Below are 22462 nucleotides of genomic sequence, written 5' to 3'. Positions count from 1 at the left end.
AGGGCATAGTTATTTCCCCATTATTCCCAAGTTTTTAAAAAATAAAAAAAAAGTAAAAAAAAATAAAAAATTTTAAAAAAAAAAAAATATATAATAATTATAACCAAATTTGCAAAACCAATCCAGCATTATAAGTCCATTGGTACTGCAATATTACCAAGTTCACACATTCTGCAGTATCAGTCCAGTGGTGCTGTGTCCTGTGCTCTGTCCTGCTGAGTTCCGTAGTGCTGCTGGGTCCTGTGCCGTGTCCTGTTCAGTCCAGTGGTGCTGTGTCCTGTGCTCTGTGCTTCTAAGGGCATAGTTATTTCCCCACTATTCCCAAGTTTTTTAAAAATAAAAAAAAAGTAAAAAAAAATAAAAAATTAAAAAAAAATAAAATATATAATAATTATAACCAAATTTGCAAAACCAATCCAGCATTATAAGTCCATTGGTACTGCAATATTACCAAGTTCACACATTCTGCAGTATCAGTCCAGTGGTGCTGTGTCCTGTGCTCTGTCCTGCTGAGTTCCGTAGTGCTGCTGGGTCCTGTGCCGTGTCCTGTTCAGTCCAGTGGTGCTGTGTCCTGTGCTCTGTGCTTCTAAGGGCATAGTTATTTCCCCACTATTCCCAAGTTTTTTAAAAATAAAAAAAAAGTAAAAAAAAATAAAAATTTTTTTAAAAAAAAAATATATAATAATTATAACCAAATTTGCAAAACCAATCCAGCAGTATAAGTCCATTGGTACTGCAATATTACCAAGTTCACACATTCTGCAGTATCTTGTGCTACATATAATGGAGACCAAAAATTTGGAGGATTAAGTAGGGAAAGATCAAGACCCACTTCCTCCTAATGCTGAAGCTGCTGCCACTAGTCATGACATAGACGATGAAATGCCATCAACGTCGTCTTCCAAGCCCGATGCCCAATCTCGTAGTACCGGGCATGTAAAATCCAAAAAGCCCAAGTTAAGAAAAAGTAGCAAAAAGAGAAACTTAAAATCATCTGAGGAGAAACGTAAAGTTGCCAATATGCCATTTACGACACGGAGTGGCAAGGAACGGCTTAGGCCCTGGCCCGTGTTCATGACTAGTGGTTCAGCTTCACCCACGGATCTTAGCCCTCCTCCTCCTCCCCCCCCCTACAAAAAATTGAAGAGAGTTATGCTGTCAGCAACAAAACAGCAAACAACTCTGCCTTCTAAAGAGAAATTATCACAAATCCCCAAGGCGAGTCCAAGGGTGTTGGTGGTTGTCAAGCCTGACCTTCCCATCACTGTACGGGAAGAGGTGGCTCGGGAGGAGGCTATTGATGATGTAGCTGGCGCTGTGGAGGAACTTGATGATGAGGATGGTGATGTGGTTATTGTAAATGAGGCACCAGGGGGGGAAACAGCTGATGTCCATGGGATGAAAAAGCCCATCGTCATGCCTGGTCAGAAGACCAAAAAATGCACCTCTTCGGTCTGGAGTTATTTTTATCCAAATCCAGACAACCAATGTATGGCAATATGTAGCTTATGTAAAGCTCAAATAAGCAGGGGTAAGGATCTTGCCCACCTAGGAACATCCTCCCTTATACGTCACCTGAATAACCTTCATAGTTCAGTGGTTAGTTCAGGAACTGGGGCTAGGACCCTCATCGGTACAGGGACACCTAAATCCCGTGGTCCAGTTGGATACACACCAGCAACACCCTCCTCGTCAACTTCCTCCACAATCTCCATCAGATTCAGTCCTGCAGCCCAAGTCAGCAGCCAGACTGAGTCCTCCTCAATACGGGATTCATCCGAGGAATCCTGCAGCGGTACGCCTACTACTGCCACTGCTGCTGTTGCTGCTGTTAGTCGGTCATCTTCCCAGAGGGGAAGTCGTAAGACCGCTAAGTCTTTCACAAAACAATTGACCGTCCAACAGTCGTTTGCCATGACCACCAAATACGATAGTAGTCACCCTATTGCAAAGCGTATAACTGCGGCTGTAACTGCAATGTTGGTGTTAGACGTGCGCCCGGTGTCCGCCATCAGTGGAGTGGGATTTAGAGGGTTGATGGAGGTATTGTGTCCCCGGTACCAAATCCCCTCGAGATTCCACTTCACTAGGCAGGCGATACCAAAAATGTACAGAGAAGTACGATCAAGTGTCCTCAGTGCTCTTAAAAATGCGGTTGTACCCACTGTCCACTTAACCACGGACATGTGGACAAGTGGTTCTGGGCAAACGAAGGACTATATGACTGTGACAGCCCACTGGGTAGATGCATCCCCTTCCGCAGCAACAGCAACAGCTGCATCAGTAGCAGCATCTACAAAATGGCTGCTCATGCAAAGGCAGGCAACATTGTGCATTACAGGCTTTAATAAGAGGCACAACGCTGACAACATATTAGAGAAAATGAGGGAAATTATCTCCCAGTGGCTTACCCCACTTAGACTCTCATGGGGATTTGTGGTGTCAGACAATGCCAGTAACATTGTGCGGGCATTAAATATGGGCAATTTCCAGCACGTCCCATGTTTTGCCCACACCATTAATTTGGTGGTGCAGCATTACCTCAAGAGTGACGGGTGTGCAGGAGATGCTTGCGGTGGCGCGCAAAATTGCTGGACACTTTCGGCATTCAGCCAGTGCCTACCGCAGACTAGAGGCACATCAAAAAAGCATGAACCTGCCCTGCCATCACCTCAAACAAGAGGTTGTGACGCGCTGGAACTCCACCCTCTATATGCTGCAGAGGATGGAGGAGCAGCAAAAGGCCATTCAGGCCTACACAGCCACCTACGACATAGGCAAAGGAGTGGGGATGCGCCTCAGTCAAGCGCAGTGGAGACTGATTTCCGTGTTGTGCAAGGTTCTGCAGCCATTTGAACTTGCCACACGAGAAGTCAGTTCCGACACTGCCAGCTTGAGTCAGGTCATTCCCCTGATCAGGCTGTTGCAGAAGCAGCTGGAGAAAGTGAGGGAGGAGCTGGTAAGCCATTGCGATTACACCAAGCATGTAGCTCTTGTGGATGTAGCCCTTCGTACGCTTTGCCAGGATCCGAGGGTGGTCACTCTTTTAAAGTCAGAGGAATACATTCTGGCCACCGTGCTCGATCCTCGGTTTAAAGCGTATGTTGTGTCTCTGTTTCCGGCGGACACAAGTCTACAGCGGTGCAAAGACCTGCTGGTCAGGAGATTGTCCTCTGAAGAGGACCGTGACATGCCAACAGCTCCACCCTCATTTTCTTCCACATCTATGGCTGCGAGGAAAAAGCTCAGTTTTCCCAAAAGAGGCACTGGCGGGGATGCTGATAACATCTGGTCCGGACTGAAGGACCTGCCAACCATTGCAGACATGTCTACTCTCGCTGCATTGGATGCTGTCACAATAGAAAAAATTGTGGATGATTACTTTGCTGACACCATCCAAGTAGACATGTCAGACAGTCCATATTGTTACTGGCAGGAAAAAAAGGCAGTTTGGAAGCCCCTGTACAAACTGGCTCTATTTTACCTGAGTTGTCCCCCCTCCAGTGTGTACTCGGAAAGAGTTTTTAGTGCAGCGGGGAACCTGGTCAGTGAGCGGCGAAGGAGGTTGCTTCCTCACAACGTTGAAAAAATGATGTTTATAAAAATGAATAATCAATTCCTCAATGAAGTACAGCACTGCCCTCCAGATACTACAGAGGGACCTGTGGTTGTGGAGTCCAGCGGGGACGAATTGATAATGTGTGATGAGGAGGAAGTACACACTGTAGGGGGAGAGGAATCAGAGGTTGAGGATGAGGACGACATCTTGCCTCAGTAGAGCCTGTTTAGTCTGTACAGGGAGAGATGAATAGCTTTTTTGGTGTGGGGGCCCAAACAAACCAATCATTTCAGCCAAAGTTGTTTGGTAGGCCCTGTCGCTGAAATGATTGGTTTGTTAAAGTGTGCATGTCCTATTTAAACAACATAAGGGTGGGTGTGAGGGCCCAAGGACAATTCCATCTTGGACCTTTTTTTTTGGCATTATATGACCAATCAACAGTCGTTTGCCATGTTCAAAAAGTAAAACCAAATTTAAAAAAATACAAGAAATTAAACCAAAAGTAAAATGCCGTGTCATAATTTAAAACAAGAGGTATTGACGTGCTCTAAAACTACTGTATTGTTGTTTATATTTTATAAACACTACACTTGAAAGCTTGAGTCTTTCAATAAAAAAGTAACTGTCCATTGCACGAATATTTGCAACAGGGACAATTTTAGGGTTAAGAAAGTCAACTAATAACACTTCGACGCTGTCTGTCTATATAAACACTACACTTGGAAGTTGGAGGAGGTATTGTGGCCCCGGCACCAAATTTACTACCGGGGCCACTCCACTGTGCAGTCCATATTTAGGTGTATCAGATATTAAACAACGGTGACAGTTGATGCCCAATTTTTTAATTATATTGTGGCCTCGGTACCAAATTGTGTACCGGGGCCACCACACTACGCAGTCCAGATACTTGTTTGGTGAAATTCAGACCAGTTGAGAGTTTTATTATTATATTGTGTGGACCACTCTATCTATACCACACTACAACTCTATACCACTCTATTTCATACTTTAATTCTATTTCATACTTTAATTCTATTTCATACTTTAATTCTATTTCATACTTTAATTCTATTTCATACTTTAATTCTATTACTAATTACCATAAAGAGGAACAAAATAAACCAATTTTACCAAAAGTATAATATGACTTAGACTTACAAACACTACACTTGAAAGATCGTGCCTTTAAATGAAAAAGTCAGTCTTCATTGCACGACTATGTGCAACAGGGACAGTTTTTTGGGTTTACAAAGTCAAACAATAACACTTTGACCCTGTCTGTCTGGGATCTCAATGACGAATTGTCTGTACCATGTTTGGAGGAGGTATTGTGGCCCCGGTATCAAATTGGGTACCGGGGCCACCCCACTATGCAGTCCAGATACTTGTTTGGTGGAATTCAGACACGTGGAGGGTTTTTTAATTATATTGTGGCCTCGGTACCAAATTGTGTACCGGGGCCACCACACTACGCAGTCAAGATAGATAGATGCGTATTGCGTATCATAGATAAAGTACATTCAGTGGTGTGGGGCAAATTGAAAAATATTCAAAATGCACTGACATTATCAAAAACAAGAGGTTGTCACACGCTAAAACTCCAACATGTATATGATGGAGAGGATGGAGGAGCAGCCGTATGTGTAGTGTAATGCAGATCTGTTGAAGGTTTTTTATATATTTTATTGTGGTGCCCAGTGCCCACTCCTCTACGCAGTCCAGGTACAATTATTGGTGCGAATCATAAAAGTTCAGGGTTTTTAAGATATTGTGGTGACCCACTCCTCTACGCAGTCCAGGTACAATTATTGGTGCGAATCATAAAAGTTCAGGGTTTTTAAGATATTGTGGTGACCCACTCCTCTACGCAGTCCAGGTACAATTATTGGTGCGAATCATAAAAGTTCAGGGTTTTTAAGATATTGTGGTGACCCACTCCTCTACGCAGTCCAGGTACAATTATTGGTGCGAATCATAAAAGTTCAGGGTTTTTAAGATATTGTGGTGACCCACTCCTCTACGCAGTCCAGGTACAATTATTGGTGCGAATCATAAAAGTTCAGGGTTTTTAAGATATTGTGGTGACCCACTCCTCTACGCAGTCCAGGTACAATTATTGGTGCGAATCATAAAAGTTCAGGGTTTTTAATATATTGTGGTGACCCACTCCTCTACGCAGTCCAGGTACAATTATTGGTGCGAATCATAAAAGTTCAGGGTTTTTAAGATATTGTGGTGACCCACTCCTCTACGCAGTCCAGGTACAATTATTGGTGCGAATCATAAAAGTTCAGGGTTTTTAATATATATTGTGGTGACCCACTCCTCTACGCAGTCCAGGTACAATTATTGGTGCGAATCATAAAAGTTCAGGGTTTTTAAGATATTGTGGTGACCCACTCCTCTACGCAGTCCAGGTACAATTATTGGTGCGAATCATAAAAGTTCAGGGTTTTTAAGATATTGTGGTGACCCACTCCTCTACGCAGTCCAGGTACAAATATTGGTGCGAATCATAAAAGTTCAGGGTTTTTAAGATATTGTGGTGACCCACTCCTCTACGCAGTCCAGGTACAATTATTGGTGCGAATCATAAAAGTTCAGGGTTTTTAAGATATTGTGGTGACCCACTCCTCTACGCAGTCCAGGTACAATTATTGGTGCGAATCATAAAAGTTCAGGGTTTTTAATATATATTGTGGTGACCCACTCCTCTACGCAGTCCAGGTACAATTATTGGTGCGAATCATAAAAGTTCAGGGTTTATAATATATTGTGGTGACCCACTCCTCTACGCAGTCCAGAAAGATACCTTGTTGCAACGTTTTGGACTAATAACTATATTGTGAGGTGTTCAGAATACACTGTAAATTAGTGGAAATGCTTGTTATTGAATGTTATTGAGGTTAATAATAGCCTAGGAGTGAAAATAAGCCCAAAAACTTGATTTTTAAACTTTTTATGTTTTTTTCAAAAAAAATCCGAATCCAATACCTTAAATCCGAACCGAGACCTTTCCTCAAGTGTTTTGCGAGACAAATCCGAACCTCAAAAATAACGAAAATCCGGATCCAAAACACAAAACACGAGACCTCAAAAGTCGCCGGTGCACATCCCTAGTTTCTATGCTTTTTTTCTAGTTTTTAATCTGAAATTAATATTTTTTTGGCAGCTAATTCAATATTTTTAATGAAATGTAGGTATTACTTTTTTTGTATTTCTGCATAGCTATTATATAAGCACTTCATAAATAAATAATTTAATTAGTCAAATTGTAGGAAACAAGATAAACTGGAATATACCCGCGTAAACCCTGGGAAAAGCATAAACACTACACACATGTAGGGCCCGTGCCCACAGCGGTGGGAGTCAGCAATGCTAACCACAGCAAACCGTGCTGCCTTTATATGTCTTTATATACAAAGTGGATGCCATAGAGAAAAGCAGCAATAAATGAATGCTTATACAAATCTATGTTGTTTTTTTTTTTAAGGAAAACAACAAATCCTATGACATTATATAACTTGTGTTCGTTTGTATGCAACATTTTAATTCATGTGTCACACTTGCTCTTTATCTGAAATGTTTTGCGTGCAATGAGTTGAATTGTCATTCGCCATGTAGTCAATGCTTCTGGTCCTTACATAAAACAAGCTGCACATGTACAAATGTAGCCTTAGAACTGTGGAAATAAAAAGCTTCCTGGCAACTGTGCCGTTAGCATCTCAATGAACCAGAAAGCACTGAATGCCATCGATGTGAAGATTTTAATGGAAAAGTTTATTGTACAGTTAGTTTATTGTACAGTTTCTGCAGGAGCACCACTTACGCTTTCCATACAAACAATTTTTTAGGTTTCTCTACAAACAGTTTAAATTATTTGCAATTTATATTAATATATAGTTGAAGAGCAGGTGTTACAATTTGATCTTATTGTTTGTAATCCTATTATTTTTAATCCAATTGTAATTATAAAGCACTTAGTTTGCACAGACTACAATTTTGATATGACAGAGCAGAAAGACATTTATAGTACATACATAAAGGAGGACAGTTATATGATTCTTCGATTTAAATATTTTTTTTAACAAGAGGTTTTTATTAAATTTTTCAGAGAAAACAAAAATGAGGATACTGACAATCGCAGTTTAAGTGACAGATGAAAACATCCGGTATCAAACACAAATATACATCAAACCAAATAGATAACACAGGGGAAGTCATATCCTACAGGGAAGAGGCAGGGAATGGAGAGGGGGGTGGGGGAATGGGAGACATCACCAGAGAGTGCTGTAGCAGAGGAGTCGATGAGACATACTGGGGAGACAAGGCTACAGCTAGTAGACAGCCATATCCGATTGATCGCTTGAATATCTACATATGATCATATATCTATATTATTGATTATTTAACAATTCGATAAAGGGAAATTAAATTGAATGATTGGATTAGCTCTCTCTTTATTGCCTTCAGAAAGGCTAGTGTTGATGTCATTCCTCGTCCCAGTGTCACTGAAGACACTTAATGGCGGTGTCGTCTCACACCATCATTGTGTGTGAGACATTGCAGACCCAGAGCCTCCCACCCTCTCTTGCTAAAAGTGGTATGTACGGGTAACTCCTGACGTTCACAATGACAGAAAGAGAGCAGGGTACAATAGGACTAGTAGTTTACTCCTTGCCTACAGCCAACGTGCAGCATCAGTGCATCCATATGTGCTTGGGTTTCAAATGGAGATAGGAGCCACTGAGGTTTCCAGGGGCTGACTGGCAACTTTTAGCCTGAGAGAAGCAAACACAATTGCCCCAGTCATTACTACCAGCACGCCGCAAAGAAAAAATTGGCTTGGCAAAAAATATGCAGACCTGTCTAATGTGGATGTAATATATATAGCCTGTAAAATATATGAACAATAAATTATAATCAAATATAATGCCTACCAGCCCCTTCTGACTAGTATTCAAAGCAGAGACTATTGTAGAGACCTCTGTACAATCCAAAACATTCTAGTACCACTATACAATACACAGAGCATTTTGGTAACCTCTATACAATACACAGATCATTCCAGTGACTTCTATACAATGCGGAGAGAATTCTATTGACCAATATATATTACATTGACTTCTATACAATACACAGATCATTACAGTGACCCTTATACAATACATAGAGCACTCTAGTGACCAGTTTACCATCCCAGGAACTTTCTAGTGACCTCTATACAATACAGAGTGCATTCTAATAGCCTATATGTAATACAGTCTGCATTCTTGTGTCCTATTTACAATACACAGAGCATTTTATTGACTGATTTACATTACACATAGCATTTCTAGTGTTACATGTTTAGTGTTATTCATCAGCCTGTATTGCAATCGTCATATTCCATTAGGGGTAGTTTTTTTTTTGAAAAATATCAATAATCTTGCTATGCTCTGGTCAAAAGCTTTATCTTTATCCTGCTAATAAAACTTGCCTGATAGAAGACATACATTTTGGTGCAGCTGAAGAAGATAATTTATGGGATTGGGGTTTGGTTTAATCATTAGATGCATAGCACTGTCTCATACCCAGGGTTATAGTTTATATACAAGTAATAATGACAACACTATTGTACTCAATTAAGGTGGTTGACTTCAGAGAGAGAAAACCTAGATTAAGGCAGAAAGCTGACTCCAGATCTTGTGTGGCTTTACTATACAGATCCCAAGTCTCTTGTGGCTTTATAAGGCATAACCCGTTCCCACCCTAATCTCTGTTGGTGATAAACAAAAGATCTGATATCAGATCTCTGGTGGCATTATATTGCAGACTCCCCTCCTTCTCTATTCTCTGGGTTGGTAAAAAATCAAACCACTGATCTCTAGCAGCTTTTTAATACAGACCACCCCCCCATTTTCATCATTTCTGTGGTGATAAGAATAAGACCCCAGATATTTGGAGGCAAATAAAATTAGTTACTTGCCCCTCTTTTGGTCCCGTGCTGTAGAGAGCATGTGAGAGCTTCCTGCACTCTGATTAGTGGATAGTTTCATCCATTCGTCCATTAGTGTGTGGAGACCTCCTACTTCTCTGAAGCATTAACCAGCAATTAGTTTACTAGCAGCCTGTCATACTGAGTGGCTGAACACCGTGGTTTGCTGTAGCCTAGCGGCTGAGAAACACATACAGGATGCATCTTCAGAGCACTGTCACCAGGTTTGGCCAGTGACTATGCAGCCGCAGACACCCACCTGGGTGAAAAACGTATTGGCCTGGAGGAAAGGTATTTTATTTCCTCAGGCATTCATTGGGGGACTCCAGGAAACATTGGGGTATGGTGTAGGGATCCTGGTGTGCAGGCACTTTAAAACCTATTAACAATTCACCATAGCTCCTCCCTCTCTATACCCCTCTCCTGGCTTTAATGGCATGGTTGTTGAAGCCATGATCCTCCAAGCAAAAGGATTGTCTGAGTGTGTGGTGCAGACCATGCTTCGGGCTCGGAAGCCAGGTTCATAAAAAATTCTAAAAATCATAGTCTTGGGGACGTATATTACCTAATGTGAAAAGAAAGCATTCCCCACCTCTTCTTTTCGTTGTCCAGGTTAACTATGTTCTTACAGGAAGGGCTGGATGCTGGCTTGAGTCTTAGCTTTCTTAAGGTTTAGTTGTCTGCTCTTTTGGGATTCTTTCAAAGAAGATCGCTCCTTGGGATTTAAACATGGTGTTATATGTTTTCAAGCATTCCCCCTTTGAACCCTTGGACTCTGTTGATTTGAAATTCCTTACATGGAAGCCTGTGTTTTCCTTTTGGCTGTTTCTATGGCTATAAGAGTTTGAGTTAATAGCCTTGTCCTGCATATCTTCTCTTCTAGTTTGTCATGAGGATAGGGCAGTTTTTCGAACTAAACCTTGCTTCCAACCTAAAGTGGTATGCAGATTCCACATTAAGATTCCATATTAAGCAGGGCATTTTCATTCTAGCTCTGACCAAGAGTAGGTCTTCAGAGGACGAGGGTTTTCTTCCTTCTCTGGGTGTGGTCAGAGCTTTGCGTACATATGTGCGTAGGACTCAAGATATGTGCAGGACTGAGGATCTTTTGGTTCTCTATGATATGCTTAAGAGCGGCTGGTCAGCTTCTAAAGTTACAATTGCTAGATTACAGGGTAGCCTGTTTCTGAGAAACTTCCTGCTCTCTCCACAAGGTGAGTGCTTCTTGGGTGGCACGGCATGGCCTCTTCACTGAGCAGTTGTGTTGGGTGGCTACTTTGTCCTCTCTTTTACTCGATTTACAAGTTTAATGTGTTTGCATCCAGAGATGCCAGGTTTAGGAGAAAGGTGCTTTGCGCTGTTTGTTCTGAACGTTGCCACCCAAGATGGCAGCTTTGGGACATCCCCAATGTTTCCCAATGTCCCCCAATGGATGCTTGAGAAAATAGGATATTTATACTTCATGTTAAATCCTTTTCTCTTAGTCCATTGAGGTACACCGGGCACCTACCCTTTATGCTTTGGGCTCTCCTTTTGTATGACATGTTGTGATAGTTGTTTTGTTTAGAAGCATTTTGTTGTTTCCTCCTTTTTGTTTGTCTCTCTTTCTTTCTCCTTCTCTGTGAGACTTGGTTAACATAAACTGAGGCCTTACAGGAGAGGGGGAGGAGCTACGGTGAACTGTTAATTAGTCTTAAAGTGCCCGCACGCTTGGATCCCTACACTATAACCCAGATGTGTTCCCCAAGTAAGTAAGTTTTAAAGTAAGTATAAAAATCCTGTTTTTCCATACTGTTAAACAAACATTAATGTATCCAGAACTTTTGGGAGGATACAGTACCTATTAAAAAAACATCTTAATAATGTCCACACTCTTGAATGTGTCTCTTTGCAAACAGTTGTACTATTATATAACCAGTGCTCAATTTTTGTATTCTTCTTCACTGTAGAATAACATTGAGAAACTATACATCAATGTACACAATGTGTTGTGCATCAATAAAATGTAAACAAATGTAATTTAATCATACAGTGTAATATAACACAGTGTAGTACAAAACAGTGTGAACTATATAATGGCATATAACCACTGCATACAATCCATAAAATGATTTTAATTTGAATCAGATTAGTCAGATAAATATACACATTGAGTATTAGTTCATCACCTTTAATTTTTTGTAATTTATTAATATGTGCATGTAATTTGCTAATGTAAGTAAAAAAAAAGCCCTTTGCTTTGCATTTCTTTACTATAGCTTCCTGTGTACAAATGTTCTCACTTTTACTATGTGTAGTGTGAAGAGGGATTAGCAGCAGTTTGTGCTTCATAGTGTTAACATGGCTGTGATCTGTAGTTAATTACCTAGGTGTTTAGGTCTTCAAAGATCCTTAAGATTAATCACCTTAAACTGCACCAATCTCCCTCCGAACAGCTATGCTGTTTGATTTTATTACCAAGAACAATAAGGATTTCATTCAAAAAACAAAAAGCTGAGGTGTTACTGGGACAGTCACCCCTCAATTATTCTGCTTTAAGCAGTAAGACTAAGGCGCACTGTGTACATATTTTAGCTTAGGGAACTTCCTTTTCCTACATGTAGCAGACTGTGTACGGGCTTAGTTACTGACACACGAGAGCTGATATCCTGTCTTGATCCATCCATAGTTAAGTTACTTCCCTTCAAATAGTGCCCTCTGCATTAGTGCTTTGGTGGAGTCATCTAACCCTGGACACATGACAGCAAAAAAAGACTTTTGTCAATTCCGTCCAATGCTATTAAAGTGCATTGTCCCTCTTACAATAATATTGTATCTGATCTGCACTAAAGAATCATTTTCTAAAGCTTTTAGCTCATACAACTCGTTACCAGTCAAAGTTTAAAACAAGATGGTCATTTTACTTTTTTAAAAAAAAAAGTACAATTCCTTTTTTGCATTACAAATTACTGTTGTTATTAACCGGTGCCAGTGATTTATGTAGCGCTTTACAATTTCTAACATACTAGAAACAAACTGTTATGAAAGGGTAAAAGGTCCCTAGTTGTTAGAGCTTGCAATGTACAATAAATAGGAATGCAAGGAGACAAAGTATGGGTAAGCAGGTTGGCACCATGGCCAGTAGAAAGTGTGAGGAGAATCAATCAATTGGACTCAATAAGCTCCTCTGGAAAAAGAGTTTTCATTGAATAATTAAAGGGTAGAAGTTGGGAGAGTAATGAAGGATAGTAGAGCCCTCCAGAGAATAGAAGCCATGCTGCAAAGTCCTGTTGATGCCCATTTGTGGAAGTAAACAAAAAAGGGGTGGTGAGCAACAGGTTCTGGGATGAACCTAGTGAGCGGTTAAGAATGTATTTTGAGCTGATACTGCATTTATAGGATGGTTCAAAATTGAGGATGGCTTTGTAGGTCAAGGATAATACTTTGTTATAATTAGGTGTATAGGAAGACAGTAGAATGATGTTGGTAGTGGAGAGTTACAGTAGTCAAGATTAGATATAAATTTGTTCTTAAAGTAAAAATAATATATTTTTATAGGCAAAAACAAGCGATATGGAACTAAATTAGTTCAGTATGTTTGAAAGAAAAACATCATAGCAAAAGGTGCAGTTGATTCAGTCTGTGAAATGAGCACTTGTGTTTTTTTGGGGAATTTATTTTTGTTTATTTAACAGAAACCTATTTAGGATTCTCACTTGGAAATGGATTTGCGTGTACACGTCACTATTTACTTTAGCACCCAACAGATTAAAGAACATTATTGCCTCAGATGAGGTGTAATGAGGGCAATATTTTCTCACAAAAAAGATCTTACTGTTTTAAGTCTTAACGAGTACAGACTCACATAGCGAGGGCGTGAAATACTGCTGCAACAACTTAGTGGTCTTTTCTCAAACCATCATTGATCCTTTACAGTTCCTTAAGTGATCACCACATGGTACTAAAAGCAACAGGCCTACTTCCTCACTGTATATTCACACACACACACAATAGAATGACTAGAGAAACAGCTGGCTCTTCATGGGGGAATTTCAAGAGAAAAATAATATAGTATCTTACCTATTTCATGGAAAGGCTTTAAAAATGTGGAAAAATCAATTTTGTGTCTGTGATTTCCTTTTTCCTTTAATGTGAAAGATTAAGTATTTTGTTCTTGTAGCATATGGGGGCAGGGGCGGATCTAGACTTTTCTTTTGGGGGGGCGGTTTATAGATTATCCCCCCCCCCCCCCTCTACAGTCACAGCCCCTCCCTTCTCCAGTCCAGACTACTCCCCTTCTCCAGTCCCGACTCCTCCCCCCTTTGCCCTACAATACTATGGGGCTGATCCAATTCAGCCACGTTATTCTAGGAATAACGCGGCGCTAGCAGTATTAACGTTTATACAGTAATTTTAACCCAGATTTCTGCTCGCGGGTCCCGCAAGAATTAGCGTTAAAGATTACCGTACTAACGGTAATAATGAGCATTATTACTGTAGTAATTGTTACCGTAGTAACAGTCAGGTTTGTGCATTGCTTTATTTTAAATAAAGCACTATATAGCTATACAATCACAACAATATGATGTATGCCCTATCATCACACTGCTGCCCCTTTTATCCCACCTTCACCACGCTGCTCCCACCTTCACCACACTGATGTTCCTCCCACACTCCAAAAACATACTAGTAGGTTAATTGGCTGCTATCAAATTGACCCTAGTCTCTCTCTCTCTCTGTTGGTGTGTGTATGTTAGGGAATTTAGACTGTAAGCTCCAATGGTGCAGGGACTGATGTGAGTGAGTCTTTGTACAGCGCTGCGGAATTAGTGGCACTATATAAATAGATGATGATGACCCAGGTATAATCCATCAATTTCCATTGCATATTCCTTAACCACCCATAAATGAGCTTTAAGTGACCCTTGCTGGGGCTTAGCGGCAGAAGTGGATGGACCCAATAATGCCTTTTATTTAATAATAGATAGATGAAGAACAACTATTATTGATGCCTATTTGGCTATTAAATATTGCAATTAAGGCAAGTCAAATTCAGGAGCTGTATTACTGCTCTCTCTGGTAATAAGCAGCCAAGATCAGCAGGTCACACCAAAGTTACATGGGTCCCATCGAATGCACTGAAAATGTGCTCTCAATGCTTTATTAATGCATAAAATTTTTATTTCAAATAGGTCAAATGCAAGTTAAAATCTATGTGCTGGATTGCAAAAGCACTGTTGATACATGTTAATGAGCCTTAGATATACATTTTTTTCATATTGTACATTTCATTTTATTTTTTGTATTGTAGATTTGTATTACTTTGTATTATTTGCATTAATTTGGATTTCTTAAGTTTATTTAAAAACTAATAAAAGTATTTTACGGATGGATTCAAACTTTGTGCCAAGCCAAGGTCCCATTACGCTTTCATCATTGGGACTTCATCAGATACGTAGCTTGGTGCCGAAACACGTTTAGGGCGTATGCTGATCCTGTTTGAATGCTTTGAAACATGAAAAACACTTACAAATATACTGTTATCTGTTTAGTGAGATAAGTATTTTATTCTAGTGATTTGTTTGGCTCATGGACATCTGATAATTAAAAAGAAGATGCAGAATGAAAATACATTTTGGAGGTGGATAAAAACCCTATAACGGATTTATGATTATATGTGGCTGACAAAAGAAGAGCATGCTGGACTATTATTCTTTGGACTTCAAGTAGAATTGGGTGAAAAGCACACTGTATTATACACAATAATACATATATGAATAAATTTGGGTATATTTCAGATATAGTGAAAGTTTGGTTGTTAATTTAGCTTTTAAAAACAGTTTTAGGCAACATGCATATACTTTAATCCAGGGTTTCAGAAACCCAGTCCTCAGGGCCCCCTACCAGGGCAGGTTTTCCAGGTCACAAGTGATATAAATCAGTACTGCCTGTGGATCTGCTACAATGTGTCAGTCAATACTGACTAAAGTACATTAGGCACTATGTAAACAAATGATCTCATAACTGACACCATTACTTCCACTTTTCCTAACCTTTAGTCGTGTTAAGCTAGGTACACACTACACGGTTTTCGTCCAACAGTCGGCTCAATCAGCCGACATACGACCGCTCGTTCAAAAGTCGGGTCAGTCTGTGTAGTGACACGATGGTCGAAAGTCTGCCCAAATGGACGATTGTCACCTCATTTGGTTTGTCGTACCGTTTAATATTTTCGTTCCAATCTCGTTTCCGTTGTGTAGTGTGTATAAGTTACCGACCAATCCACAACAGTGAGTACGAAATTACAGTCATAGTTCACGACAACATGGCTGCAAAAAGTCGCTAAAGGGACATCCGCTCTTCCCTTTATCGTCTAAAACAAGGCTAGTGTGTATGCAGTCCATGGACCGAGCGATCGGACCATCAATCGCATGTAAAATCGCTCGGCATAAAAAGTTGGTGGAAATTTCTGTAGTGTATACCCAGCTTTAGTCACAGCCCAGTAGCACTCTGGAAATAACCTAGAATGTAGCCACATGCTGTGCAGATGTGTTCATCCAAATTGGCCTAGCATAGCTGTGTGTATAGGCCTTAAACAATAAGGAACAACTCCTGGAAAATCTGGCATGTGTGCGGTGTGACAGGCTGATTAAAATGTGTGATGCTGTAATGGTGAACAACTAAATCTGGTAAAACTTGTGTGGACAAATAGTCAACAAATTTTATTGTTCCATGATTGTGCCACCTTTCAACAATGCACCTTTTATGTAACAAATTTACACTCTGCTATTCACTGTTGTGTGTTAATAATTTTTGTTTCTTTTCACAGAACATTGTGACTGTTACATTTGAGGTCTTTGGAAATGTGATTGAAGAAAAGCTCAATATGTTTATACAGGTAAGATCAGAAAAATTCATAGGGGCAGATTCAATTTGGCCACTTTAGTCTAGGATTAAAGCGGTGTTAGTACTATTACCTTTAACACGGTAATTTTAACCTGGATTTTTACTCGTAGCCCTGGGAAATGCGAGCAAAAATCAGCATTAAAATTACCGTACGAACGGTAATACTGCGCAGGCTGCGTTATTCCTATATTAACGCGGATAAATTGAATTTGCCCCATAGAAGATAATTATTTCAGGTTTTTTTGTTTGATAATATATTCACCATTTATGTTTTTGACTTTTCAGAATTTGCTTTGGGAAAAGAATATCAAAAACAGAAATGGGATTTCTATGGAGGTTATACGATTAAAGGTTGGTTGTACCAATGTTATGTTGGAGAACATTTTTTGTTACATTTCGTAACATAATGTATTTATAACTTAAACTAATTAACACCATATTAAAATAAATCAATGAAACATTTGAAAATACATATCTAAGTTTAAATGACTAAAGTCATGTGGTGACATTGTTGCTTTTCTGTTTACAAATAAATTTATTTTGTAAAACCTGCACAAGGCATACATATGTATGTAAGATGCAGATTCCAGACGTATGACGATCTTGGATCAAATATAATTCAGCCTGTGTATATATTTTAACTAGGTTGTGGCTACCTACTGTATTTGCATTTTTTCTTAGCAAAGTAGATGTGTGAACTGTAAAGTGAACAGAGATAAATCCAAAATAGAGCTAATTATGGCAGTAAAATGTTTACAGAGCTAGACTAACTACCAGCCTATGGGTGCATTAGAAAATGTTTGCCTCATTTGTAATAAGTGGAAACCGCTTCAAAATATGAAGGAAAAGTCTTATTGTGGATGTACACCATAAATCGTTTTGTTTTGCACCAGTGAACCCAGATTTTTCACATGGGTGCACATCTAGGGCTTGATTCATCAAGGCACACATCTGGCGATTTTGAGCATATCGTCCGCAAATCACTATGTGCATGCCCAGAACCAGGAGATACGTCTGTGAACGCTGCCCTGTTCGCTACGTGTTCATACGCAAAGGACACTTACTACAGCCAAACTCAAGCGCACGCAGCCACGTCTTGCTCCAGCTAAGGGGCTAGTCTAAATATTGATCAGCAGTGTTGACAATCTCATATGCATGCAGTAACGTGTTAATTAAATTAAAAAGAAAACACTTTTTTTTTTTGAACTGGTTTATCATTAATGCTTTTTTAGGGGACATTAATTATATATTTATTTTTATTTTCCTGTGTGTTCTTTTGCAAATTTATAATCCACATAGGTACTGTATCCTACAGGTTCCACTTTCATTACATTTAACTTTTGTACTAAACATTAGGGAACATTTGAATATACTTTATTACATGTGGAACTTTTATGTGTGTGTGTGTGTTTTTTATTTTTTACATTGGTCGGAATGTGCTTAAAAGTACACTTCTCTGCAGAACTGCAGAAGGATGGTGCAAAGTATGTTTGGCAGTTCTGAGCTGGTGCAAAATTCAAGTTGGTTTGGGGAGAAAATGGCCCCATGTCCCTCCTTATCATCATCATCGTGTTTAAAGGGCCAAAAAACACTGCAGCACCGGACAGAACTACATACAAGGTTGGAGAATGAGGTACATCGGTAGAGAGGGCCCTGCGGGTGAGAACTTACAGTCCAGAGGCAGAGGACAATACTGAAACAATAGGAGCTAGTGGGACTGAATTTTGGATTGAAGTGATAGAACCAGAGGGAATAGTATCATGGGGGTGTAGATTAGGCTATAGTGAAGAGGTGGGTTTTGAGTGAGCGCTTGCAAGATTGAAGGTTGAGGGAATTGAAGTTCCATAGGTGGGGAGCAGCATAAGAGAAGTCTTGGAGGCAGAAGTGAGAAATGTTTATCTGAGAGGTGATGAGAGGAAGATCTGAGAAGGAGATACATAGTGTCTCATGATGAGGTTAGAGATGTATGAAGAAGAGTACTTGGTGAGGGCTTTGAAGGTGAGGGTGAGTAGCTTGAGTTGGATTTTTAAAGGTAATGGTTAGCCAGTATTTTGCAATGGACGAGGATTGGCAAGAGAAGTAGATCAGTCTAGCCTTGGCATTCAGGGCGCGCTCTAAAGGACAAAGATGGGTGAGGGGAAGGCCAGATGGCAGGTGGATGCAGTAGTCAAGGTCGGTATATAATGAGAGCAAGAATAAGGGTTTTGGTAATATCCAGAGAGATAAAGATATTCTGGCAATATTTTTAAGCAGGTGACATGACAACACAATTGACTGAATGTGTGGAGTAAAGCTGTGGGTGGAGTTGAGTATCACACTTAGGCAATGGTCTTGTGAAACTAGGAAAATGTGCTGTTTTCAACCATGGATGAGACTAGCGTAGATAGTGACACTTGGAGGAGGGAAGATGATGAGTTCTGTTTTGGATAGGTAACCTTTAGGTAGCGTGGGAACATCCAAGTGGAGATGGCAAAGTGCCAGTAAGACACACACGATAAAAGAAGAAAACATAAGTGTACATAGGTACACTTGCACACAGTTTTTGAAGGAACTCTGCAGGGAGGTTGTTCCAAACATCTTGGAGAACTAACCACAAATCTTCTGTGAATATAGACTTGCTCAAATCCTTCAGTGATCCTTCTTCATGTAGTCCCAGACAGATTCGATGATGTTGAGATCAGGGCTCTGTGGGAGCCAAATCATCACATCCAGGACTTTTTTTTACGTTGAAGATAGTTCTTAATGACATTGACTGTATGTTTGGGTTGTTGTCCTGCTGCAGAACAAAGTTGGAGCCATTCAGATGTCTCCCTGATGGTATTGCATGATCATCATCTATTTATTTATATAGCACCACTAATTCCGCAGCGCTGTACAGAGAACTCATTCACATCAGTCCCTGCCTCATTGGAGCTTACAATCTAAATTCCCTACCATACACACAGACTGAGAGAGACTAAATGCAATTTAATAGCAGTCAATTAACCTATCAGTATGTTTTTGGAGTGTGGTAGGAAACCGGAGCACCCAGAGGAAACCCACGCAAACACAGGGAGAACATACAAACTCCACACAGATAAGGCCATGGTCGGGAATTAAACTCATAACCCCAGTGCTGTGAGACAGAAGTGCTAACCACTAAGCCACCGTGCTGCCCATGATGGATAAGTACCTGCCTGTATTTCTCAGCATTGAGAACACTATTAATGCTGACCAAAACCACAACTCCATTTGCTGAAATGCAGCCCCATACTTCAAGGAACCTCCACCATGCTTCACTGTTGCCTGCAGACACTCATCATTGTACCACTCTCCAGTCCTTCTGCAGATAAACTGCCTTCTGTTACAGCCAAATGTTTAAAATTTGACTCATCAGTCCAGAGCACTTGCTGCTATTTTTCTGCACTTCAGCTCCTATGTTTCCGTGCATAGTTGAGTCGCTTGGCCTTGTTTCCATGTCAAAGGTATGGTTTTTTTGCCATGAAGACCATTTCTGGCCACATTTCTCCGACCAGTAGATGCTTGTACCTAGGTCCCACTGTTTTTTTCCAGTTCTGAGCTGATGGCACTGCTGGACATCTTCCGATTTTTGAAGGGAATTAAACATGATATGTCTTTCATCTGATTCACTAAGTTGCCTGTTTCTTTGTGCTTCATCAAAAGAGCTTGAACAGCACATCTTGAAACCACATTCTGCTTTGAAATCTTTGCTTGGAAGAGAACTTGCTGATGCAGTATAACTACCTTGTGTCTTGTTGCTGTGCTCAGTCTTGCCATGGTGTATGATCTTTGACATGAAACTGTCTTCCACAGCCCCTCACCTTTGCAGCAGAGTTTGGCTGTTCCTCACCCAGTTTTAAGCCTCTTATAGAGTTTCTGTTAATTACTTTGTTTCAACCTACATATGAAAATATGATGATCATCATCACTTGTTTGGTATGATTGGTTAATCATACAGCTGGTTATAATTCTACGAAATCCCTGACTTTGTGCAAGTGCACCTAGAAGAATGGATGCTGTTTTGAGTGGTCACACCAAATATTGATTTGATTTAGATTTCTCTTCTGTTCATTCACTTTGCATTTTGTCAATTGAAAGAAATAAACTGTTAACGCTTCTATTTTTGAAAGCTTTCTTACTTTGCAGCATTTTTACACACCTGCCTAAAACATTTGCATAGTACTGTATGTACGTGCATCCAGTTCAAACAATAGCATTTATCACAGTGGTGTGCATGGCCATCATCTTAAATGAAGATTTAAAACCTGCATCTGTACAGATACACGGAAAGTTTAGATGTTTATGAGAAATAAGACATTTACCCTTTTTATATATAAGGTTTATTTATACTTTAGTAATACTTATAGATGGCAGTTACACTACAGAGAAATTCAGTTTAGAAGTGGAACTTTTTTTGGCAACACCTAGCAAAATGGTTTGTGGAGATGAAAATGTGTTATAGACGTGCACTTCCCCTGCGTGCTGTGTTTAAATGCCGAGAAGGTCAGGAGGGACCAAGGCATCTGCAATGTCGATTGCAGCAGTAGAAGTAGACTTCGGGAGAAGCTGAATGGTACATTCAGCCAATGCAGGGAGCAGTGTACATCTCCAGCTGCTGCCGCTTCAGCCAGAGGAGCAGCCTGGGGAGCTTAGAGTCTGGATGGGGGAGGGAGAGAAAAGCACAACCTGAGTATCTGGTGTCAGCTGAGGGAGGAGAGGAGAATGGCAGTTGCAGCCAGGGCTGGAGAATGGTGGTATTCATCACAGTGGGAGAGTGGGCCATATAGCCATTGCATGGTGGGAATATGCATGTCTCTGTAAAGGCCTAGTGCCACCATCTTCGCTCATTCAGCTTTCATTCTCTTCCAGCATACTGTGTACTGCTGGACTCATCAATGCTACCCTGTCTTCGCATGTGCTAATTAGGCATGCTGCCTCCTCAGCACATTGTCCCCCATACCTCATTCACTACTCCACTACATTAGAGTGTACTGAGCCTGTAAGGCAACAAGGGTTATTTATGTGATACAGTGTGACAGTGACAGCAATGCAGAATGAAAGCACCATACTACCCACAGGACCAGCAGCCACACTGGAACAATAACAATATTGCAGCACACAACACTGCTAGCTCCCATTGGGCACTAATAACTGTTTAGGGTATGCACTAGTGGATAAGTAATATACACAGAATTATGTCATATAAACATTTGCATGTAATGAATACAGGGAGATTTTTTGATATATCCGATGTGGCTGAGAGTGCCCTCTCCTGACTTGTGGAGCCACTCACCTGTGCCCTTCCCTGGCTTGTGGAGCCACACACCGGTGCCCTCTCCTGACTTGTGGAGCCATACACCGGTGCCCTCTCCTGGCTTGTGGAGCCACACACTGGTGTCCTTTCCTGGCTTGAGGAGCCACGCAGCGGTGCCCTCCCCTGGCTTGTGGAGCCACGCAACGGTGCTCTCCCCTGGCTTGTGGAGCCACGCACCTGCGCCCTCCCCTGGCTTGTGGAGCCACGCACCTGCGCCCTCCCCTGGCTTGTGGAGCCACGCACCTGCGCCCTCCCCTGGCTTGTGGAGCCACGCACCTGCGCCCTCCCCTGGCTTGTGGAGCCACACTCCTGTGCCCTCCCCTGGCTTGTGGAGCCACACTCCTGTGCCCTCCCCTGGCTTGTGGAGCCACACTCCTGTGCCCTCCCCTGGCTTGTGGAGCCACACTCCTGTGCCCTCCCCTGGCTTGTGGAGCCACACTCCTGTGCCCTCCCCTGGCTTGTGGAGCCACACTCCTGTGCCCTCCCCTGGCTTGTAAGAAAAGTCAAAGAAGTGTCACTTAAAATGCATGTACTTGGCAAACATATTGTACATGTGCATGTATTAATAAAAGTAATAGCTACATTCTGCTTGCTCGGTCACAGAATGGTGCCATATTTTGCTGATGTGTCGTTAGAAATTGCAAACTGCTACTTTGTCAAGCAATGACATTTTATGAGCATCACCTTTAGGGCCTAAGAGTACCTTTTTGTTACATTCTACTATTTC

General features: G+C 40.9%; 1 protein-coding gene across 1 annotated transcript in view; it reads left to right on the top strand.

The window, feature by feature from the left end:
* Nucleotides 1–22462, top strand: part of LOC142152200 (zinc-regulated GTPase metalloprotein activator 1B-like) — a 77470-nt gene that overhangs the window by 52963 nt on the left and 2045 nt on the right. Inside the window, exons 13-14 of the mRNA XM_075208566.1 lie at nucleotides 16345–16413; nucleotides 16707–16772. Of these exons, the coding sequence (XP_075064667.1) occupies nucleotides 16345–16413; nucleotides 16707–16772 (135 nt within the window). The remainder of the gene's footprint in view (nucleotides 1–16344; nucleotides 16414–16706; nucleotides 16773–22462) is intronic.

The sequence above is a fragment of the Mixophyes fleayi genome, chromosome 1 (genome assembly GCF_038048845.1).
Source record: "Mixophyes fleayi isolate aMixFle1 chromosome 1, aMixFle1.hap1, whole genome shotgun sequence".
Lineage (NCBI taxonomy): Eukaryota > Metazoa > Chordata > Amphibia > Anura > Limnodynastidae > Mixophyes > Mixophyes fleayi.
The sequence above is the reverse complement of the archived record's forward strand: the minus strand, read 5'-3'. Positions and strand labels throughout refer to the sequence as shown.